This window comes from Gadus chalcogrammus, chromosome 15 (assembly GCF_026213295.1).
Source record: "Gadus chalcogrammus isolate NIFS_2021 chromosome 15, NIFS_Gcha_1.0, whole genome shotgun sequence".
Lineage (NCBI taxonomy): Eukaryota > Metazoa > Chordata > Actinopteri > Gadiformes > Gadidae > Gadus > Gadus chalcogrammus.
In genome coordinates, this window is record NC_079426.1 from 17,015,093 (window position 1) to 17,033,257 (window position 18,165).

The 18,165-nt window shown below is 45.6% G+C and overlaps 2 protein-coding genes across 2 annotated transcripts; one reads left to right on the plus strand and one right to left on the minus strand.

The window, feature by feature from the left end:
• The first annotated feature begins 479 nt into the window (after positions 1 to 479).
• agt (angiotensinogen) lies at positions 480 to 5,320 on the plus strand. Its single transcript, XM_056609326.1, has 7 exons — positions 480 to 581; positions 1,846 to 2,320; positions 2,583 to 2,952; positions 3,325 to 3,449; positions 3,587 to 3,735; positions 4,131 to 4,287; positions 4,694 to 5,320. The coding sequence occupies exons 2-7, from the start codon at positions 1,895 to 1,897 to the stop codon at positions 4,868 to 4,870; spliced, it is 1,404 nt and encodes a 467-aa protein (XP_056465301.1). The 5' UTR covers positions 480 to 581; positions 1,846 to 1,894; the 3' UTR covers positions 4,871 to 5,320.
• A 404-nt stretch (positions 5,321 to 5,724) lies between these two features.
• On the minus strand, positions 5,725 to 17,598 carry cog2 (component of oligomeric golgi complex 2). Its single transcript, XM_056609325.1, has 18 exons — positions 17,411 to 17,598; positions 16,837 to 16,998; positions 16,675 to 16,740; positions 16,500 to 16,580; positions 15,997 to 16,100; positions 15,433 to 15,541; positions 14,909 to 15,088; positions 14,504 to 14,628; positions 13,858 to 13,984; positions 13,419 to 13,558; positions 12,199 to 12,260; positions 11,963 to 12,114; positions 11,380 to 11,565; positions 11,223 to 11,295; positions 10,694 to 10,836; positions 9,864 to 10,003; positions 8,113 to 8,296; positions 5,725 to 6,640 (listed from the first exon to the last, which is right to left on the minus strand). Exons 1-18 carry the CDS (start codon positions 17,465 to 17,467, stop codon positions 6,542 to 6,544), a joined length of 2,190 nt encoding a protein of 729 aa, XP_056465300.1. The 5' UTR covers positions 17,468 to 17,598; the 3' UTR covers positions 5,725 to 6,541.
• Positions 17,599 to 18,165: the final 567 nt, after the last annotated feature.

An 18,165-nucleotide genomic window follows, 5' to 3' on the forward strand; every position in this document is an offset into this window, starting at 1 on the left:
CGACATTTTTGAATTACTCACAAACAAATAAGCCCACTTGTTTGAATCCCTCCCCAGCCTGGGCAAACACTAGCCCCCACCCCTCCACCCCTCCACCCCCCTACCCACCAACACCACCATCCGGGATGGACTTGGGTAATGCTCTTAGATCTAGTTTGTGTGTGTGTGTGTGTGTGTGTGTGTGTGTGTGTGTGTGTGTGTGTGTGTGTGTGTGTGTGTGTGTGTGTGTGTGTGTGTGTGTGTGTGTGTGTGTGTGTGTGTGTGTGTGTGTGTGTGTGTGTGTGTTGGGGGGGGGGGGGGGGGGGGGTGCCTGCTTCCCTCACTCACCCAATTCATCTTGACACGGGTTGGGGTGGGGGGGGGGGGGGGGGGGGGGGGGGTGGGTGGGGGTTGGGGGGCTAGAGCAGGACAAAGCGCCCCTGTGAGCCCCTGTGAGTCACGTCGGCCCCTCACTCAATTCTGTGCGGGTTAATCAGTAACCGGGAGGGGGAGTGTGGGCTTATCTGGCTGTGTTTAAAAGCAAGGGGCAAGGAGCAGAGGAGCACTCATTCTCCACATCCACAGCAGCAGCCACTGACACGGTAAGAGAGCGCGAGTGGGAGACACACACACACACACAAACACACACACACACACACACACACACACACACACACTCACACACACACACACACACACACACACACACACACACACACACACACACACACACACACACACACACACACACACACACACACAGAAAACATACACACTGAGACACACAGAGCCATATAACCTATGCCTCAGCTTAGTGTCATGGTGGTTGTTTGTTTGGATGGGATACGTCTATTGGTTCATCAATAAGGGTTAATGCTGTGCGGTTCTTTGTAGTTTTACAGCAAAGTAATGGCATTAATGTTGGGATGCGCTGGAATTTTATTCTCTAACTTTCCCCAAATAGTCAGTGATACAAACAAAGGTGGTTTTTAAAAGAGAGCGGTTGCATAGTCCTGGGGATCCTAGTGATTCTGAACGGACTTGTGTTGTGATCTTTGCTTGGCCGGTATGGCTGATCGTGAACCCAGAAGGTTTTTGACCCTATGGTCGGGAATCGGTATACGCAGGCCGATCAGCCGTTATTGATCGCTGGAAGCATGGCAATGTCCAGAAGTTTGTGTGCAGACAGCAGAGCCGCCCCTATTTGTTTGTACCCTGCAGGAGTCCATCAGTTCACTTTCCTCCGTGGCTGGAGTCCAACTCAAACACTAAAGTCCTGCAGGGTTTTATGCAGAAGCTAACCCAGAACCCAGTAGTAGGTGCTAGGAAAGCTTACTGCCTTCGCCGCTGAAAAAATAAAGTGTTTTTTGATGTTTTTATTTAAGTTGAAGGCTGAATGCAAATGAAGGCAAAACCGCCCACACAAACAAACACACACACACACACACACACACACACACACACACACACACACACACACACACACACACACACACACACACACACACACACACACACACACACACACACACACACACACACACACACACACACACACACACAGTTCTTCCATTTATTCTACGTTCCCCACGGCTGTCACCCTGCCTTCATTCATTGTCCAGCAGGAGCGACCACACACAAAAGAGAATGAATCAATCACTGACATGCTACCCTTTTCTTAATGTTCGGCTAATCCTGTCAGCGATGGAAAACCAGATCGAACCAGATTTGTCCAGCGCAGCGAACAACAGTGATGCTCCATTCATTAAAAAAAAAAAAAACAGCCATCCCATTGTCTGGCTCCGCTCAAAAGGGCTTGTGGTTCTACCAATAACACGACGGGCCTGCACGTCTTCTCCTCCACAGATTAAACTCACAGTTAAATCCCGCCGGACCACCAGAAAGTGTCTCTAAAATGCAGCGCCGGTCGCTCATGTCCGTCCCCCTGTCGCTGGTGCTCCTCCTGAGCTGTTGCCTAGCAACGGAGGCCAACCGCGTCTACATCCACCCCTTCTACCTCTTTGCCGCCGACAACGTGAGCTGCGAGACCCTGCAGACGGAGGCCTCCCAGCCCCTGCGGACCCTGACCCTGGCGCCGCTGGACGCCGCTGTGCTGACGCCCGATGCCCGGGACCCCACCGTGAGGGACGCCCCCCCGCAGAACGTCACTCAGAGGACGGCCGTGCTGGCCGAGCTGCTGAACACGCTGGGGGTCCGCCTGTACCAGGCGCTCAGCACCAAGCGGGGGCCCGCCAACACCCTGATGTCCCCCGTCAACACCTACGGCTCGCTGGTCACCTTCTACCTGGGGGCGTCCGTGAAGACGGCCAGCTCGTACCAGGTGGGACATCGGTTTTGGACATGGGACAAATCTGCATGCTTTTTTTTTTGCCACCATGGGGGCAGGTGTACCTTGGGCAGTGTGTGTGATGGCATTACGCAGAAAGTTTTTGATTATTATCTGATCAAAGGTTAATTATTTGAATGACAAATCAACTCATCAAACCGATCAATGACAGTTACGATTGAAATCGATTGATGATGAGGAAGATGATGTTGGACCTAAAACAAACCCGGTTCCTCTTCTTCCTCCCCTCCTCCAGGAGCTGTTGGGCTTGAACCGAGTCACGGACCCCAAGGACTGCGTGTCCCTGGTGGACGGACACAAGGTGCTGAAGACCCTGCAGGGCATCACCTCCCTGGTGGACGACGGCCCCGAGGACGAGATCGTCACCCAGGTCTGGGCCTTCGCAGGGCCCCCGGGGGCCCAGCTCTCCGAGGACTTTGTCCAGGGCACGCAGGACTTCTCCGACGCGTCGTTCACCCGGGAGGTGGACTTCTCCCAGAGCCAGGAGGCGGAGGCGCTGGTGAGCGGGTTTGTGGAGAAGACCTCCGAGGGGAAGGTGAAGGACGTCTTCAAAGACCTCAGCCCGAGCGCCAACCTGCTGTTCATGAGCTCCTTTGTGTTTAAAGGTTGGTTTGCTCTCTTTTTAGATGGTGTATGGTAACATGAGCCTTAGGCCCAATCCCATTTCTACCCCTTACCGCTTCCCCTTCCCCCTTCCCCTTACCCCTTCAAAACAAGGGGGAGGGGTAAGGGGAAGGGGTAAGGGGAAGAAATGGGATTGGGCCTTAACATTGCACCGTGTAAAACTATTGTTCATGGTTGCAAACCGGCAATGGAAAATCCTCTTTGGTAACCAATGGAATAAAGGCCCATGTGAACTGTTTGACCTGCACATGTGCAGTTTACAGAGGCTCTTTGAGGAAACATCACAGCCACCATCAAATATAGCACTGAACACAATTCCTGGATATTCTCAAACCACCACTTGGTCTCTTAAGGAAACTGGAAGACAGCCTTCCAACCAGAAAGGACCTCACCACAGGAGTTTCACGTAGACGACAACACCACAGTGACGGTCCCGCTGATGACCCACACTGGGCCGTACTACTACTTCAACGACAAGGTAAGGACCAGTTGCTATGGTGACATGGCTGGGCAACGGGATGTCCATTTGTTTCCTCAAAAGATGGTGCTCTCAATATAGGTTTAGATTTGTGGTTGGGTTACTGTGTGAAATATTGGTTTCTATTCCCCATCAAGGTGAGGCAATGCACAGTGGTGAAGCTGGCTCTGAGCAAGCGCTCCTATATGCTGCTGGTCCTGCCCAATGCGGGGATCAAGCTCAAGGACATCGAAGGAAAGCTTCGCTCCGACGTCATCACCGATTGGCACCGGGACCTACAGGAAGGGTGAGTCTTCCTATAAATCCCTCATTCGATCTCTTCGAGTTTATCAAGTAAACCGGCAGCAATTAGCCTGTGTTTACGATGAACTGCCTTAGATGAAGATCCATCTCCAAAACGTCATATTTTGAGTGGAAAATATCCTTAGATACAAATCCTGGCTCTGAAAATGTCCATTGGATTTCACAGTGTTCATGTTTCCACTTTGGAAACCGTTTCGCACGTGAATTTCTTCATGAGGGTCAGAAAAGGCGATTATCCCTTAAGTCCATATCCTCAACGTTGGACCGTATCATATCGATCAATATCCATTGTTGTGGGTTTGGTCTTTTAAGCGTTGTTACCTTTCAGCATAAATCTTTCAACTGCCTTGTTGTGTTGGTTTGTTATTGTCTGAGCAGTCAGCTGGAGCTGTCCCTGCCCAAGTTCTCCCTGTCGTCAGTGACGGACCTCCGCCAGCTGCTCGGCAACACGGCGGCCGAGTTGGAGGACAGCCTGCTGGGCTCCGAGGCGGAGTTCGACCGACTCAGCAGCAGCAAACCCTTCATAATAGATAAGGTAAGCTGGAGCATGCTGGTTTTATCTTAGCAGTATAACTTTTATTACTCGACAACACAAATGGGCAAACATTTTTTTTTTTTTGCCCATAATTTTTTGTTAACAAAGTGTCTTTCATCTAGAATAATACAATAACTATAATAACAATTTTTTTTTCCAATGCTTATGTTTGCTTTATTGGTCGCATGTTGTTTTAAAATGTATTTTCTGCTGTCAACTGGATGGACAAAAAAAAAATCTGAATCTGAATACGATTACTATTGCGCAATATATCCTATAATAAACTGCTGAAATGGGTGACCAGTTATTATTCATACATTGACTCACACAATAACCATACACAATAGAGATTTACAACCAAATATGTGTGACTGACAGTTGTCTGTCTTCCCTTGCCCTCTACCAGGTTCTCAACAAGGTGCAGTTTGAGATGTCAGAAGAAGGAGCAGAAAGCGAGGACAGGAACCCGGAAGGGGGCGTGCCCCTGAAGCTGACCATCAATCGGCCCTTCTTCTTCTCCGTAACAGAAGGACATTCTAATGCCATCCTCATGCTGGGGAAGATCACCAATCCTACGCTCTAGGGAGTTTTGTAGGAGCTTACGAAATATTACTAAGTATTATCCAAAGTAATATAACGGCCAGTTGCCCTAAGAATACGTTACCATCCACTGAAGATAAAATCCATTGACAAGCAGTACTTCCTTATTTTTTCTCTCTGTCACATCCTCTGCATATTAGTCTTGTGAGATAGCACACGAGGAGATGAAGCACAATTGAATGACCTATGACCAATGAGCTTTTAACCATTAATCAGTATTCACACTGAAGTCATGCTTAGAGCTAAGGAGCAAAACATTTCCTCTGTAAAGTTATATATTGCAGTGTTCTGTACAGTATGTGATTTAAAGTAGGTCCAGTAGAATCTGTTTCTGTGATGAATGACTGATGTCTTTGTATATCATGTAATAGAGTATATTTTTGTTTGTATACAATGATTTTTGAAATAAAGATTTTTTATCTCAATGTAGTAACATTGGTGCTCTGTGTTTCACCCAAGATGTGACGCACTGAGGTGACCTTTTAAGGGCATGGACAACCTCTTTCCTCTTAGATCAGATGTGAATGCCTGGGCTGTTTAAAATACACTGATGTAGCATCAATATCATGGCTGCTGACCTCAGAGACAGAGAAAGACAACACACATGTGGCGCTCGCATGGTCATAGCTCATTGGCGGGCCAAATTATCTGGGCTGGCAAGGCAGAGAAAGGGGAGATGGCATCTCCCATTATGACGTCATACAGGGAAAATTCCAAAATGGCCTGTCTGAGCTTTGTTTCTTCAAAAGCGGAGCAGAATGCCTAGTGCTCGTTTTAAACCCAACGAAATTTGTAGCTACTGGGGGAGCATAGGTAGGCTAGGGGAACTTATATTAATGTTAGAAAACCTCAGAAAGTAAAATTTTCATGCCATGGGATCTTTAATAGTTCAAATGTGGTTGGACATGGAGAACATTGACAGTACCCCATTGTTGCATTTCTGCAGGTTGACTAATTGTTATTAGTTCAAATATGGTTGGACATGGAGAACATTGACAGTACACTATTGTTACATTTCTGCAAGTTGACTAATTGTTAATAGTTTAAATGTGATTGGACATGGAGAACACTGAAAGTACACCATTGTTGCTTTTCTGCAGGTTGACCAATTGCCACCATTTCTTTGCAAATTAATTTGACATACACAACATATCCATACATTGTGATCTTTTATTTATTATCAATGTAAATAGCATTAATTAAAACATTTACATAATTTGCAACAGATTGTTGCTATAATCATAATATAGGTTTTGGCATTCTTTTTTAAAACATACTATATCCAATGGGCAACATTACAAGACAGAGGAATCATTAGTGCCTGCATAAAAAGATCTAACATGTCGGCCATTTTATTGTTATGAACCCAGTAGAGGTTGAATGTCTTATATATATATATATATATATGAGTGTGAGTGTGAGTGTGAGTGTGTATGTGTGTGTGTGTGTGTCTGTGTCTGTGTCGTCCAGCCAAATCAGTTGAGCAACTCAATGTGCAATCGTCCTCAGTTAGCATGGACAGGATAAGGTTGAGCAGATCTTGTTTACCCACCCAAGTGTGACGTGAATGGTTGCGCTGTGGTTGTTGTACTGCTGATTTCCGGAAGTCCATTGTGTGAGTGTGAGAATGTGAGAGATAGAGTCCTGTAGGTCTCTATTGGTTCTGTTCAGCCAGGTCCCGGGCCTCCTGCACCAGCTCCGTCAGTGTGGAGAACATGGAGATCTGAGACGGCTGCAGACCCATCTTCTCGATCTGCGGGACAAGAGGCATCCATCAAAACAGACCGCAGTCCACTGCAACGTAAACCTTGACTCACATTCGTTTATAGCCGCTAAACGGCACCAAACTAGTCATGGTGATAGGCAGTGGGTGGAACTATGAACTGTTTCTGATGTATTGAACTGACCTTAAGATTACTTTATAAATCAAACACAATGTCCGGCTCTTGGAGCTGCCGGACCACACATGTAAATTGTTGAGCGCCATTTTGCTGACACACTAAATACAGTCTTCTGGTCCACAGCGGAGTTGTTGTGTCCTTACCCGCCCCTCGATAACAGAATGTATTGCTGAATCCCGCACTCAAAAGGTTTCCAAATTGCCCTGCTAGTTTGATTGTCCCGGATTTGTTGATTTGATGAGTGCATTCCTATTGTTATTTTGTATGTATTCATCGATATGAAGCACCAACTAAGTGGAAAGCTTTGGAATGGGAATACGCAACTACAATTATATAGCAGTTGTTTTTATATTAATGCATTCTTATTAGGGCCCGACCGATTCATCGGCCTGCCGATTTAATCGGCCGATTATAGCATTTTTGAAAATAATCAACATCTGCCAAAAAGACGCTGATTACAACCGATTATTATTATTATTATTATTATAATTTTTTAATGTTATTGCGCTTAGTATCCTGCAGATTGCGCTCCTACTCGCCTTGCTAACTAACAACTTTAGCTGGAGTAAAAAAGAGGAGATTGAATTTTACCGGACAACATGAAAGCACGCTCGCTCAGGCAGCTGCGAGCTCACCTCACCAATGTACACAAGACGTGTTGTTTGAGCATGTTGTGCCTGTTTTTCTTTAGGTCCCAGGCCATGTTAATTTGTTATACTGTATACTCTAACAGTGAGACCATACTGCTCAGCACGCACCTGTTAGTCACTGCTCACGAGCGCAGAACATTGGGAGTTAGTTATTTATTTTACATTTACACACACAATTACACTCATTTTTGACTTTAAATGTATTCTAAAACACTCAAAGGTTCTGCATTCAATTCACATATTCGTCAAAAGTGTTTAAAGTATATTTAAGGTATAAAAAACTACGTTTTATATGCTTTTTTTTGTTTTGCTTTTAATCGGCCGATTAAATCGTATTGGTAATTTTTCTCTGAAAATAATTGCCATCGGCACTCAAAAATCTATATCGGTCGGGCCCTAATTCTTATGTTGCCGTATTTTTTTTTTAATTCATCTTTTGTTCAAAAACGATGACATACTTTGAATTGCACCGATTTGTGTTGTTAATTGATTTTGTAAATGCGTACTTGAAGAAGCACAATCACAACGAGTGTTCTTGTGCCTCACTAAACGTTGACCGCTTTGTAACTGCGCTTTTTTAAAGGTGCTCTATCCTCAGTCTTTGAAAAGGCACTTCAAATAGAGTTGTAATTCCAGTCCGTAGTCGTCAACAGTATTATGTGCACGCCCCCTACCTGCTCTCCCAGGTACTGTACATCCAGGGTCAGCTGCAGGCGGATTTTGCCATCGTCCGTCAGCCCCCCGTTGGTCCCCGTCGTGGTTACCGTGGCGGCGCCTTTCCGTGCCTGCTTCAGCCTCTTCAGGCTCTCCTCCATCTTCCTCACCGAGCTCAGCACCTCCGAGATGGTTTCATAGTACCTTTAGGCCCCGGTGAAATACGTGTTCAGCATAGGAACTAGGGGTGTGCACGGGTATACGTGTAACCGGTTAGTAAATCATAACCGTTCAGGAAAAATCAGTAAACGAAAACCGTAAAAAAATTAAATAAAATCACCGTGCCATTGTAATGGGAATCCTGACGGCCCATACTTTCAACATAAAGTTTGCATATTTATAATTCGAAATTCGTCCCAGCCTTTATACCAGATACTCTAGGGTCTATATCATATAACTGCGTTGTCTGATTACAGTTTAATTCATTTTTTACAATTTAACAGCTCTCGTTTTGAAGAATAATCACCGCGCCATTCGTTTCAATGGGAATAGCGACGGCCTATACTTCCAACATAAAGTGTACGTATAATTCGAAATTCGTCCCCGCCTTTATACCACAGATACTAAGGTCTATAGCATATAACCGCGTTTTCTGATTTCAGTTTAATGAAACAGTAAGCTGACAACATCCTAATTATGACCGCAACTGCAAATTAACCACACGGAGATGACCATGGCAACCGGTCAAACACATTTTCTTTTTGCGATCATTCTGCTCGCACACCCGCCGTGTTGATAAACAAATAAACCCCCTATAGCGCGACTGCGGTCCACTTAATTTCTTTTTTTTTAAATCAATTAAAAAAAAAAACGGTTAACAGTGTACACGAAAAAAAAGGGCTTGTGTAACCCATTTTTTGTAACCGTTCACACCCCTAATAGGGACACAACATCCTTGGTAGTGATTGCCATGCCAACCGTTACCTTTTGTTGTCACTACGACTACAACCCTTAAAGTCGATCACATGGGAGCCAGTTAATAGCCTTAAAAAATAGACCGTAAACTGGACATCCTCCGGATTATACCCGGTATGTGTGAACGCAAATGTCCGAACCAGTTTACCCGGGTAGGCCTGTCTAGAGTGAAGCCTGGAGATTCGGTGAGCTGGAGAACTCACAACGAGCGAGTGTTGCTGTTGTATTGATGACGTTTTATCATGTGACATGAAACCAGGAGCACAGAGTGTAGCTGTTTCATACTTCTCCCTTCTTGCCTGTATTTTGCGTTCTACATTCCACTTCTCCTCTGATATTGCTATTGGATACGTCTAATTAAATGCCTTATTGATATCTCTGCAAAAAGCTTTACCGAGTCGGAAGCCTCACCCTTGATCTTCAATGTGTTGCAAGCAAAACACTGTGACTTCGGCTGCATGCCTTCTGCGTGACTTCCCGCCTCTTACAGGCTCTGCCCAGGTGCCACCCCTCTTCCTAGGTATCCGGAGTATCACCGATATGTGCAAACGTGTCTGATGCGGCTTATCTCCGGATGTATGTTGCATGCGCGAATGTGCAACTCTGGATCATCTCCGGACCTGATTCTCCGGAGATGATCCGCAGTTCATGTGTGAAAGGCAACATTCAAAAATCAAAGATCTGACCACTCTCTGGGAACTACACCAACCAACGCATATTCTCTCTCTGTGGACTAAAGCCCAAGCAGAATTATTAACTGTGTGTGCACGTTGCCTGCATGTTGCGTTGTGCCTACCGTTGTGTGCAGTCACACAGGGTGACACGTAGCCAGTCTTGCGCCGTAGCGGGGTCGACCAGACCCTTGGAGTCAGTCAGCAACTGATGCAGCGGACGGAGGGCGTTGTCCATGTACGCTGAGGCGCGCACCGGCACTTCCTGTGCACAAGGAAGTAGCAGCAACGTAAGCAAAGGCGACAGTGTATTCATTCATTAATTTGTTTGTTTATTCATTCATTTATGTACTGGTAGCCTGGGATTCCCACAATAATTGTCTGGTGATGGTTTGGACTTCACTAAAAAGTGCTAGCCATGTTGAAGACCAAACGCGAACATGAGTGTCCGAATGGTGTCCTGACCCCTAGCTGCTCGTTTATGCAGCATTTGAATGAAAAGTTAAGCAAGAAATATAAAAGCTCTGACCCCGTTTTATTTATTTTTTATTTTTTATTTAGGTCTTTATTGAACATGGTTAAAAAATTATAATACAACAAAAACAATTGAGCAGTAAAAAAGGAAATAAATAAATTAAAAACAAACAAATGGGATCCTCAGGATCCTAAGCAACAAATACATAACTCAAATAACATAGTTCATGTTCAAAAGGGATAGGAAGAAGTTAAGAAAAACTTTTCTGGTCCTACCCCCTCTTAAAAAATAAAAAAAATAAAAAAATAAATCTTCAGTATGAATCAGTCAGTGTCTATGATGTTTGATGGTTAGAACGTGACAGATGTTTATGATACAAAGCAACTTCCAACCGAAACCACCAAAAACGGCACTCTACCTGTAGGCATCCTTGATCAACCCCTACATTTCCCTAGATGACTCTACAGGAAGCGGACGTACCTTGTTGGTCCGGCGGTAGAGGCGGGGCACCTCCGAGGCGCTCTTCAGGTAGCGGCTGCAGCGCTCGCTCAGATGCTGGGTCATGCGGGCGTTCAGCGTGGGGGTGCTTCCAGACAGAGAGGCCTTGGAGTCCCCCAGGGCCGCTGGCAGGAGAGAGACATGCTGTCAGGCCCGTCTATCTAAGCTCATTCTAGAACACACCATCGGCTATTAAAGAGTGAGATGCTCTGTGAGAATGTCTTGTTTTCTTTAGCCCGCCCCCAGCTTGTTTCTGACCTATCAGGGCATCTCTTACCTGAGTGGTTGGGGGAATCTATATTGCCTGTGAACACTTTTGGGGGATAATTTTTGGGTTGTTTAAATTCTCCTGCTCTGTTCTTTATGGTTTAGGACAGCTTTCAGTTCTGAGTGGTGAAGTTAAAAATGAATAGAATAATTCAAGGAAAAATAAGTATTGTAGGGCTCAAGAGGGTCAAGACCTAAATATTCTGAAAGATAAAAGATATTGGTAGGATTGTGCGCAAAATACCTTCTATCACAGTGAAGTTTTTGAAGCCGACCGCCTCGAGCCTCTGTCTGACTATCTCCATCAAGTCTGGAATCTGAGGAAGACCCACAGGAAAACATTACACCCAAATGAAACTTTTAGAAAAAATGAAAATTGATAAGGTAGTTGCGATCTTCACCTGCTCTTGTAGCTTTTGTATGTCTGCCGCGATGTAGACCAGCTTTTTGGTGGAGAGAGAGGCAGGAATTCCACCTTCGCTTCCCCCCTCATCCAATGAGGCACGACTAGAGGTGGAGGAGGCGGAGCTAGGCAGGGGCCTGGCGGGCTCCTTGGTGGCCTCAGGGCAGGGAGTCTTGGTGAGAACCTGTGAAGGCAGCAGTCAGCATCGTGAAGTCAGGCTGGATGTCAACAAAAAAACATCAATATTTAACACCCAATCACGTCCAGGCTACCATGTTTGAAGTCAATATATAAACCTGCATGATGTCACTTTTATAGTGCAGCTGTTTACTCCATTAAGAAATACCTGAACTACAACATTTCTCAAGTCTAAAACGCTCAAATCAACAAATCAATCATCCAGGGGATTTTTCTTTCTGAATAATGGTATTCTAGTACAGTTCCCCCACCATGGGCAGACATGAAATCCAGGAGATGATATAGCTAAAACTGTAGCTATCACTCAGGCCACTAGAGGCTGCTATGGGACATGGTACAGGGTGCAGGTTTAAGTCAAGACACGCAGCGTGGGTGTAGGTCACCTCATGGAGGAACTTGGAGTATCTGGAGTAGAGCTGCAGGGTGATCTTCCAGAAGCGATGGACCAGGGGCGCCATGTAGATCCCGTCTGACCAGCACCTCTTCAGGCACGACCACAGCACCTCAGACACCTTAAGGTGGTACGCACTGCCCGCTGCTCCACACACACACTGAGTCAATTACAAGTTTTACAAATGACGCAAATTGATTTATTTTTTCACACAGAGTGAGTGTTTACCTGGAGCGGCCTCTAGCCCATCACTTATAGCGTTCTCTAAACTTCCAGCTATCTCCTTGTATCTGGGATAGAGATACACAAGTGACACAGAGAGGGGGGAGATGGAAAAACACTAGGTGTTAGGGTGGGAAAAACACAAGCACACAGAAATCACGTGAAATGGAAAGTCCCTACAGCAGGCGCACAAAGTCCACGAAACCGGCATGTCATGTACGAGTCGAAGCTGCTGCCAAACGCAAACAGTACAACATGACGGTGATAAACACTGTCCCCACACTGTGAGCTGCTGTACTCTGCACAATACAAACACAACACTTGTTTGTTTGTTGTGCCACGTACGTAAAAAATGTCATGGGTGTTCTCCAGAACACAGAACACAGTTCATTACATTGTCCTCAATCCGCAAATATTTGGAGGTCTTGTATTTAAATATCCTCCGTTGATGCAACGTGTGTAGTAAGAAAGTAACTAATACAATCACTAAGGCATGTGTACAGTCAATAAGTGTCTCCTTGCACCGAGAGATAGCTCCTTTCCTCTCTCCTTTTGAAAGGTGTTATGTTAGTTAGGATTAACCCTGGAGACAAGAAGTCTGAAACTGGGGCCATGTCATACCCTGACTTCTTATGGTGTAGATCCCATTAATGGTCTTGCATTCATGAAAACATGTCGTCCAAGCTCATTTGATTGGCTGCAAAGTCCGGTTGAACGACAACGGCCCTCAACAAACACCGCCGGTGGCAGACCTTCCAGACCTAAGCACCTAAGTGCATGTGTTCCGGCTGTACACTTCCTCCATAGTGTGGTGCAAATTAACTTGGCCCCTCCCCCCATGGCTTGCTTCAGCCATGACCAATCCACAACATTCTCCACGTGGTTACTCTACTCACCTTTGTTTTTCTGAACAAAAGCCCCAAAATCTGATATTTAACTACAAGAATCACGTGCACCTATTGTCTCTTAGGAAGATGTTTGGTATGCTTTGCGTGTGTCTTCCCATGATCATGCTGCATTCAATTCAATAAGTGTCTATAATGAATCGTTTTTCATCAGTGAGCCCTCATTGACCAGGGGCCATAGCATATAGCAGAGCTGAAATCAATAGCCATTTAATTATTACAGAAACGGGTCGACTGCATTAAGCATCAATAATCAGTAATGTTCAATCACTTGATTAGCAACAAGAAGATCATGGGCCGGCATTAACAGTCCCTACCCACCGTAGCTGGAAGTAGACGGGCAAGTTCCACTTGTTGTGGAAGCTGGTGTAGGTGGGGTGGACCCGCAGCCGCTTCACGCTGGCCTGGGAGCTGCACTGACGCTCGAACCGTCGCACAAACTCCATGCTCACCGTGTACCGCTGGTCAGGGACAGCGAGGGAGGAGAAGAGCAGGGATCACACCAGACACAAAACGCCACGAGAATAGCCAAGAGGCATTCTCACCTTTGCATCACTATCCAGGCAGAATTACAATTCAAACAATATAGTCGTGTGTTTTGTGATTGTTGTGCTGCACACAAATGCACACAACGCACACACACACACACACACACACACACACACACACACACACACACACACACACACACACACACACACACACACACACACACACACACACACACACACACACACACACACACACACACGCTAGCTACCTCATAGAATACGTCTGGGTTGCCCGGGTTGAAGAGGTAGGCCATCCTCTCCTCTATGCCGCGTATTATCTCGGGCCACACAGAGTTGACCAGGAAATCGTAGCCTGGCACCATGTCAGCTTTGTCACTGAGGAGTGAAAGAAACAGCTTTTATTTAAAAACGATGCGCTAGCAATCTGAAAACCCTACAAATGTGATTTCTGTGACTACAGTCGAGGCTACAACAGTATGAGAACAAGATCTTGGGAGTTTAACAAAAAACCAAGAGAAACAAGGTCCAAATGAAAGAGGTCCAAATCAGATCAAAACACATGCACACGCGTTGGCATGGCAGTTACCACTATTGGTATGCACCAAGCCCTAAGGAAAGGTAATTTGAAAGGATAAGTAGCTCTAATACAATGTTTACCAAAGAATAAGGTGATTTTAGGTGTGTTTTTTCTAACATTGTTATTATTTAAATTGTTTAAGCATTTCCCAAGGACCACCAGCTTTGCCCTGTGCTGGTCCACAAACAACCGCTGCTGGACTAAACACTACTACTGCACCTCCACGGATCACCGCTGGACCAAACACTACTACTGCACGTCCACGGATCACCGCTGCCGACCACAGGCTTGGAAGACTTGTGCTTCAGCATCGGTACCTGGAGACGGCCCCTCCGGTCACCTCCCGGAGCAGTCTACAGTGGTGAGGGACAAACTCCAGCAGTCTGGAGTACATCAGCTGCAGACCGTTTGGGTTTGCCTTCACCAGGTCTTCAACGATCACCTGGAGGGCAGGAGAGCAATGGGGTGGACAGAGCAGGGGGTCAGGGAAGGATTTTGCAGCATTTGTAGAAAATATTATTGTCTTGTTGCCAGGACTGGCAATGAAAATCATAAGCAAAATACATTTAACTTGACGTAGGAATGAAGTGTTGTGATGTCACAGTAAATAATTAAAAAAGTAATGCATTCTGTTGGGGGAGACATCCTTCAATGCCTTGGGTTGTCATCAAAAGTTAAGTGTAGTGTGAATGCTCCAGTGTGTTTGAGAGTGCTTGACTCACCTGGTCCATGTAGGGTTTCACCAGCACCTGTCCCACCAAGGCCTCGGCGTCTCGCGTCTTGTCTATGGTGGCGTAGGTCCGCAGGCAGTGACGCACCATCTCAAGGTTGGCCGTCTGCAGCCCCTGGATCAGCACGTCCTCCAGGGACTGCTGCAGCATCGAGGTGATGCCCGCGATGCGCTGGCACGGGCAAGGAGAGATCGGTATCACGTTTTAATAACCAGTCATCGGTCTGGGACAATCAGCCCCTGAACCACTAAATCAATTCATAATGTAAAGGGGAAGGGGGTTAAATGGTTCAATGGGATTTGCAATATTTGCACAGCAGGAGGCAAGACACCACCTATGTTTTAATGTTTAACAGAATTTGGATGTATGGAATATGCTAATGTTGCACAACAGGATGTACAACACTGATTCCAAAGGGAGGAGAATGAAAATAATATCTTTGTCAAATGACAAAATGGATGGTTGGTGGAATGCAAGGCTATTTGGGGGATCACTCATGCCTTCAGATCACTTACAGGTCTTATTTTGTCCAACAGGGGCAAGCCTTTGCTCTGTATTGCATGGAACTGGAGCTGGTTAAACTCTGTAGCGATTCTTTCAAGGATCTGACCTGCGAGTAGAGGACTTTGGAGAGACACACACACACACACACACACACACACACACACACACACACACACACACACACACACACACACACACACACACACACACACACACACACACACACACACACACACACAGTAATGTATGTACACCAATGATCACACCAAAGAATGTATGATATGCATTATTGGTAATTATCCAAGCACCAATTTCCTTGTTCAGTACAGCTAGCGTACTGAATGAGGATGTTATTGATAATGTACAAAAGAAAAAAACAAAATGTTTTTTTCCAAAGCAACAACATTATAAGTGAGTATGGGTTAGGTATTTTGCTCAAGAACCCCTACAATGTGGACATTTGTGGTTCTGAACCTAGAACCATTTGGCAGGGACACACAGTAACAGTATGCCTGCCCCTGTGTGTGCATGTGTTTGCATGTGTGTGCATGTGTGTGTATCTTGGTCGGCCCTACCTGCTGCTCTCCAGGGAGCTGGACTCCTTGGTGTTCTGTGTGTGCAGAATCTTCTCAATCTTCTCCACTGAGCGCACCACCTGGATCAGCCTCAGCACGCACACCTGGTGGACACATGAAACATACTTAATGGCAATGACAAAGATATCCCCATGTTAAATATAATGGGAGTCATCTGTTATATACAAGCAATACGAGTGATTGATGCATTTATACACTTATAGACTCCAGTTATAGGGGCTCTTGTCGATTTGTGCTCGATCAATGTTGTTATTTTAGGGTAAGACGGCATCACACTACACTGGCTACACGGCCATCAAATTACTCTCAAGATTTCAATATTTTCTTTAACAAACTTAAAATCAACCTGTACATCTCAACTGATGGGGGAAAAAACTGAGTCGAGAGAGCAGGTTAAGCAAGGTTATCAAACAATATTTATTTTCTAATCTCAGACATACTAAAAGTGTTTGATTAATGATAGCTGTTTATTGCTGTTTTACCTTTTTTTTCTGCAGGTCCTCTTGTTTTGCCAGATGGCCGTCAATGTCCTCAATCACCCCACTCACACAGGAACGAAGGCTCTACAATAACCACATCGACCAGCATTAGTGGACACGCCTCCACGAACACACATGCATACACACAGTGAGATGTGTACACAAGCACAATACGCACCATCACTTCTTCTCGTAACTGGCCCAGGGGGACGGAGAGCTGATTCAAGGCTTTGTCCATTCCGACCTTTCAAAAGATTAGACACACAGATAGTGAGACGTGACTGAGAGAGATGTGATAACAGAAAGGTGTCAGAAAGGAGGGAAGGGCGTTACCACTCACCAGGTTGGTGGAAAGGTTGACAAAGTCTGCATAGTCTTTGTTGATGAGCTCCACCATAGCGGTCTTCAGTAACTTGTAGTACATCTCCAGATCCTCTCGCATCTCTTCCAGCTGAACCTGCTTGCGACAATCAGCCACAAACTGATCCACGTCAAAGTCATCCTGAGAGCAGAATGAGTGAGAGAGAGAGGGCGCGTCAGGGAGCGAAATTGTACACATTCGTCAAGGGAAGACAGGTAGGTTGAAGAGCGAAGACAGCCTCTTCAGTACGAGCATGCACCCTGAGAGTCATCAACACAATATGAAAACATTCCCAACGTTAACCATTTGATGGCTAGGGGTTTTACTGGTCGAGGGTCGTCGTTGCACAGACTCGACAGGTCTTTGACGTTAGTCAAATATCGACATACATATTCAGCTCTGATTTCAATGAACTAGAACAGTATTTACTTCATCCAGGAGACATAAATGTTGACAATGACCAGATAACCCAGGAACACTTGAATGACAGGTTTGCCTCTATACCCAGCCGAATACAACACGTATCTACAGCATTGCTTTACAGGTGACTTACTTTCATAAAAACGTCCTTGTCGAAGCACAGAGAATCGGGGGCCTTCGGTAAATTCATGTTAGGGTTTGTAACGTCTTACATAAAAGGAAAAAATGACTTTGGCTAGCTAGATGTGAGAATATTACGACGCTTCCGCAAACATGGCAAGTGTACCACCGAGGAAGAGACGAGGACGACGTCAGAGGAACGGTGACGCTCTGCGCCCTCTATTGGTCACACGGGGTATGGGGGCAGTGTTGCCAGATTGGGCGGTAAATCTGTCCCGATCTGGCAACACTGTATGGGGGGGGGGGGGGGGGGGGGGGGGGCGGCTTACTTTACAAGTAAGCCTCCCTTACATCTTAATACTAATTCTGCATTAAGATAGAAATAACCCCTCAGTAAGCAGGAATACCTGTTAGTATACCTTAATCGCCTAAGAAAATAAAATGTAGTGAAGGTGGATCATGGAGACTGTATCTCAGTTGTAACCAAGAAGCCCATCCACGGATGGATAAAACGATGAGGAAACTAATAAAGGGGGGAAGCAGGGAGGTGGAAGGGCATCACCCTTCATGGTAAAATTATTAACAATAATAATTAACCCCAAGCTCATTTTATAATCCCAGATCAATAGTAATTTGATGTATAGTGACTAGAGTACAGCCAATAATGCTCATCAAGGACTTTGATTTGATTCTCGGGGGCAGCTTTATAACCTGACATCTGTTTGGAAACCCCACCTTATTGGACCTTACAACAGGGCGTTCAAAGTC

Coding starts and splice junctions, on each gene's coding strand:
- agt (XM_056609326.1), top strand. CDS start 1,895: ATGCAGCGCCGGTCGCTCATGTCCGTCCCCCTGTCGCTGGTGCTCCTC. Junction 3,736..4,130: donor CACCGGGACCTACAGGAAGG/GTGAGTCTTCCT, acceptor TTGTCTGAGCAG/TCAGCTGGAGCTGTCCCTGC. Junction 4,288..4,693: donor AACCCTTCATAATAGATAAG/GTAAGCTGGAGC, acceptor GCCCTCTACCAG/GTTCTCAACAAGGTGCAGTT.
- cog2 (XM_056609325.1), bottom strand. CDS start 17,467: ATGAATTTACCGAAGGCCCCCGATTCTCTGTGCTTCGACAAGGACGTT. Junction 11,296..11,379: donor TACAAAAGCTACAAGAGCAG/GTGAAGATCGCA, acceptor GGTCTTCCTCAG/ATTCCAGACTTGATGGAGAT. Junction 10,837..11,222: donor AAACTTCACTGTGATAGAAG/GTATTTTGCGCA, acceptor CTCTCCTGCCAG/CGGCCCTGGGGGACTCCAAG.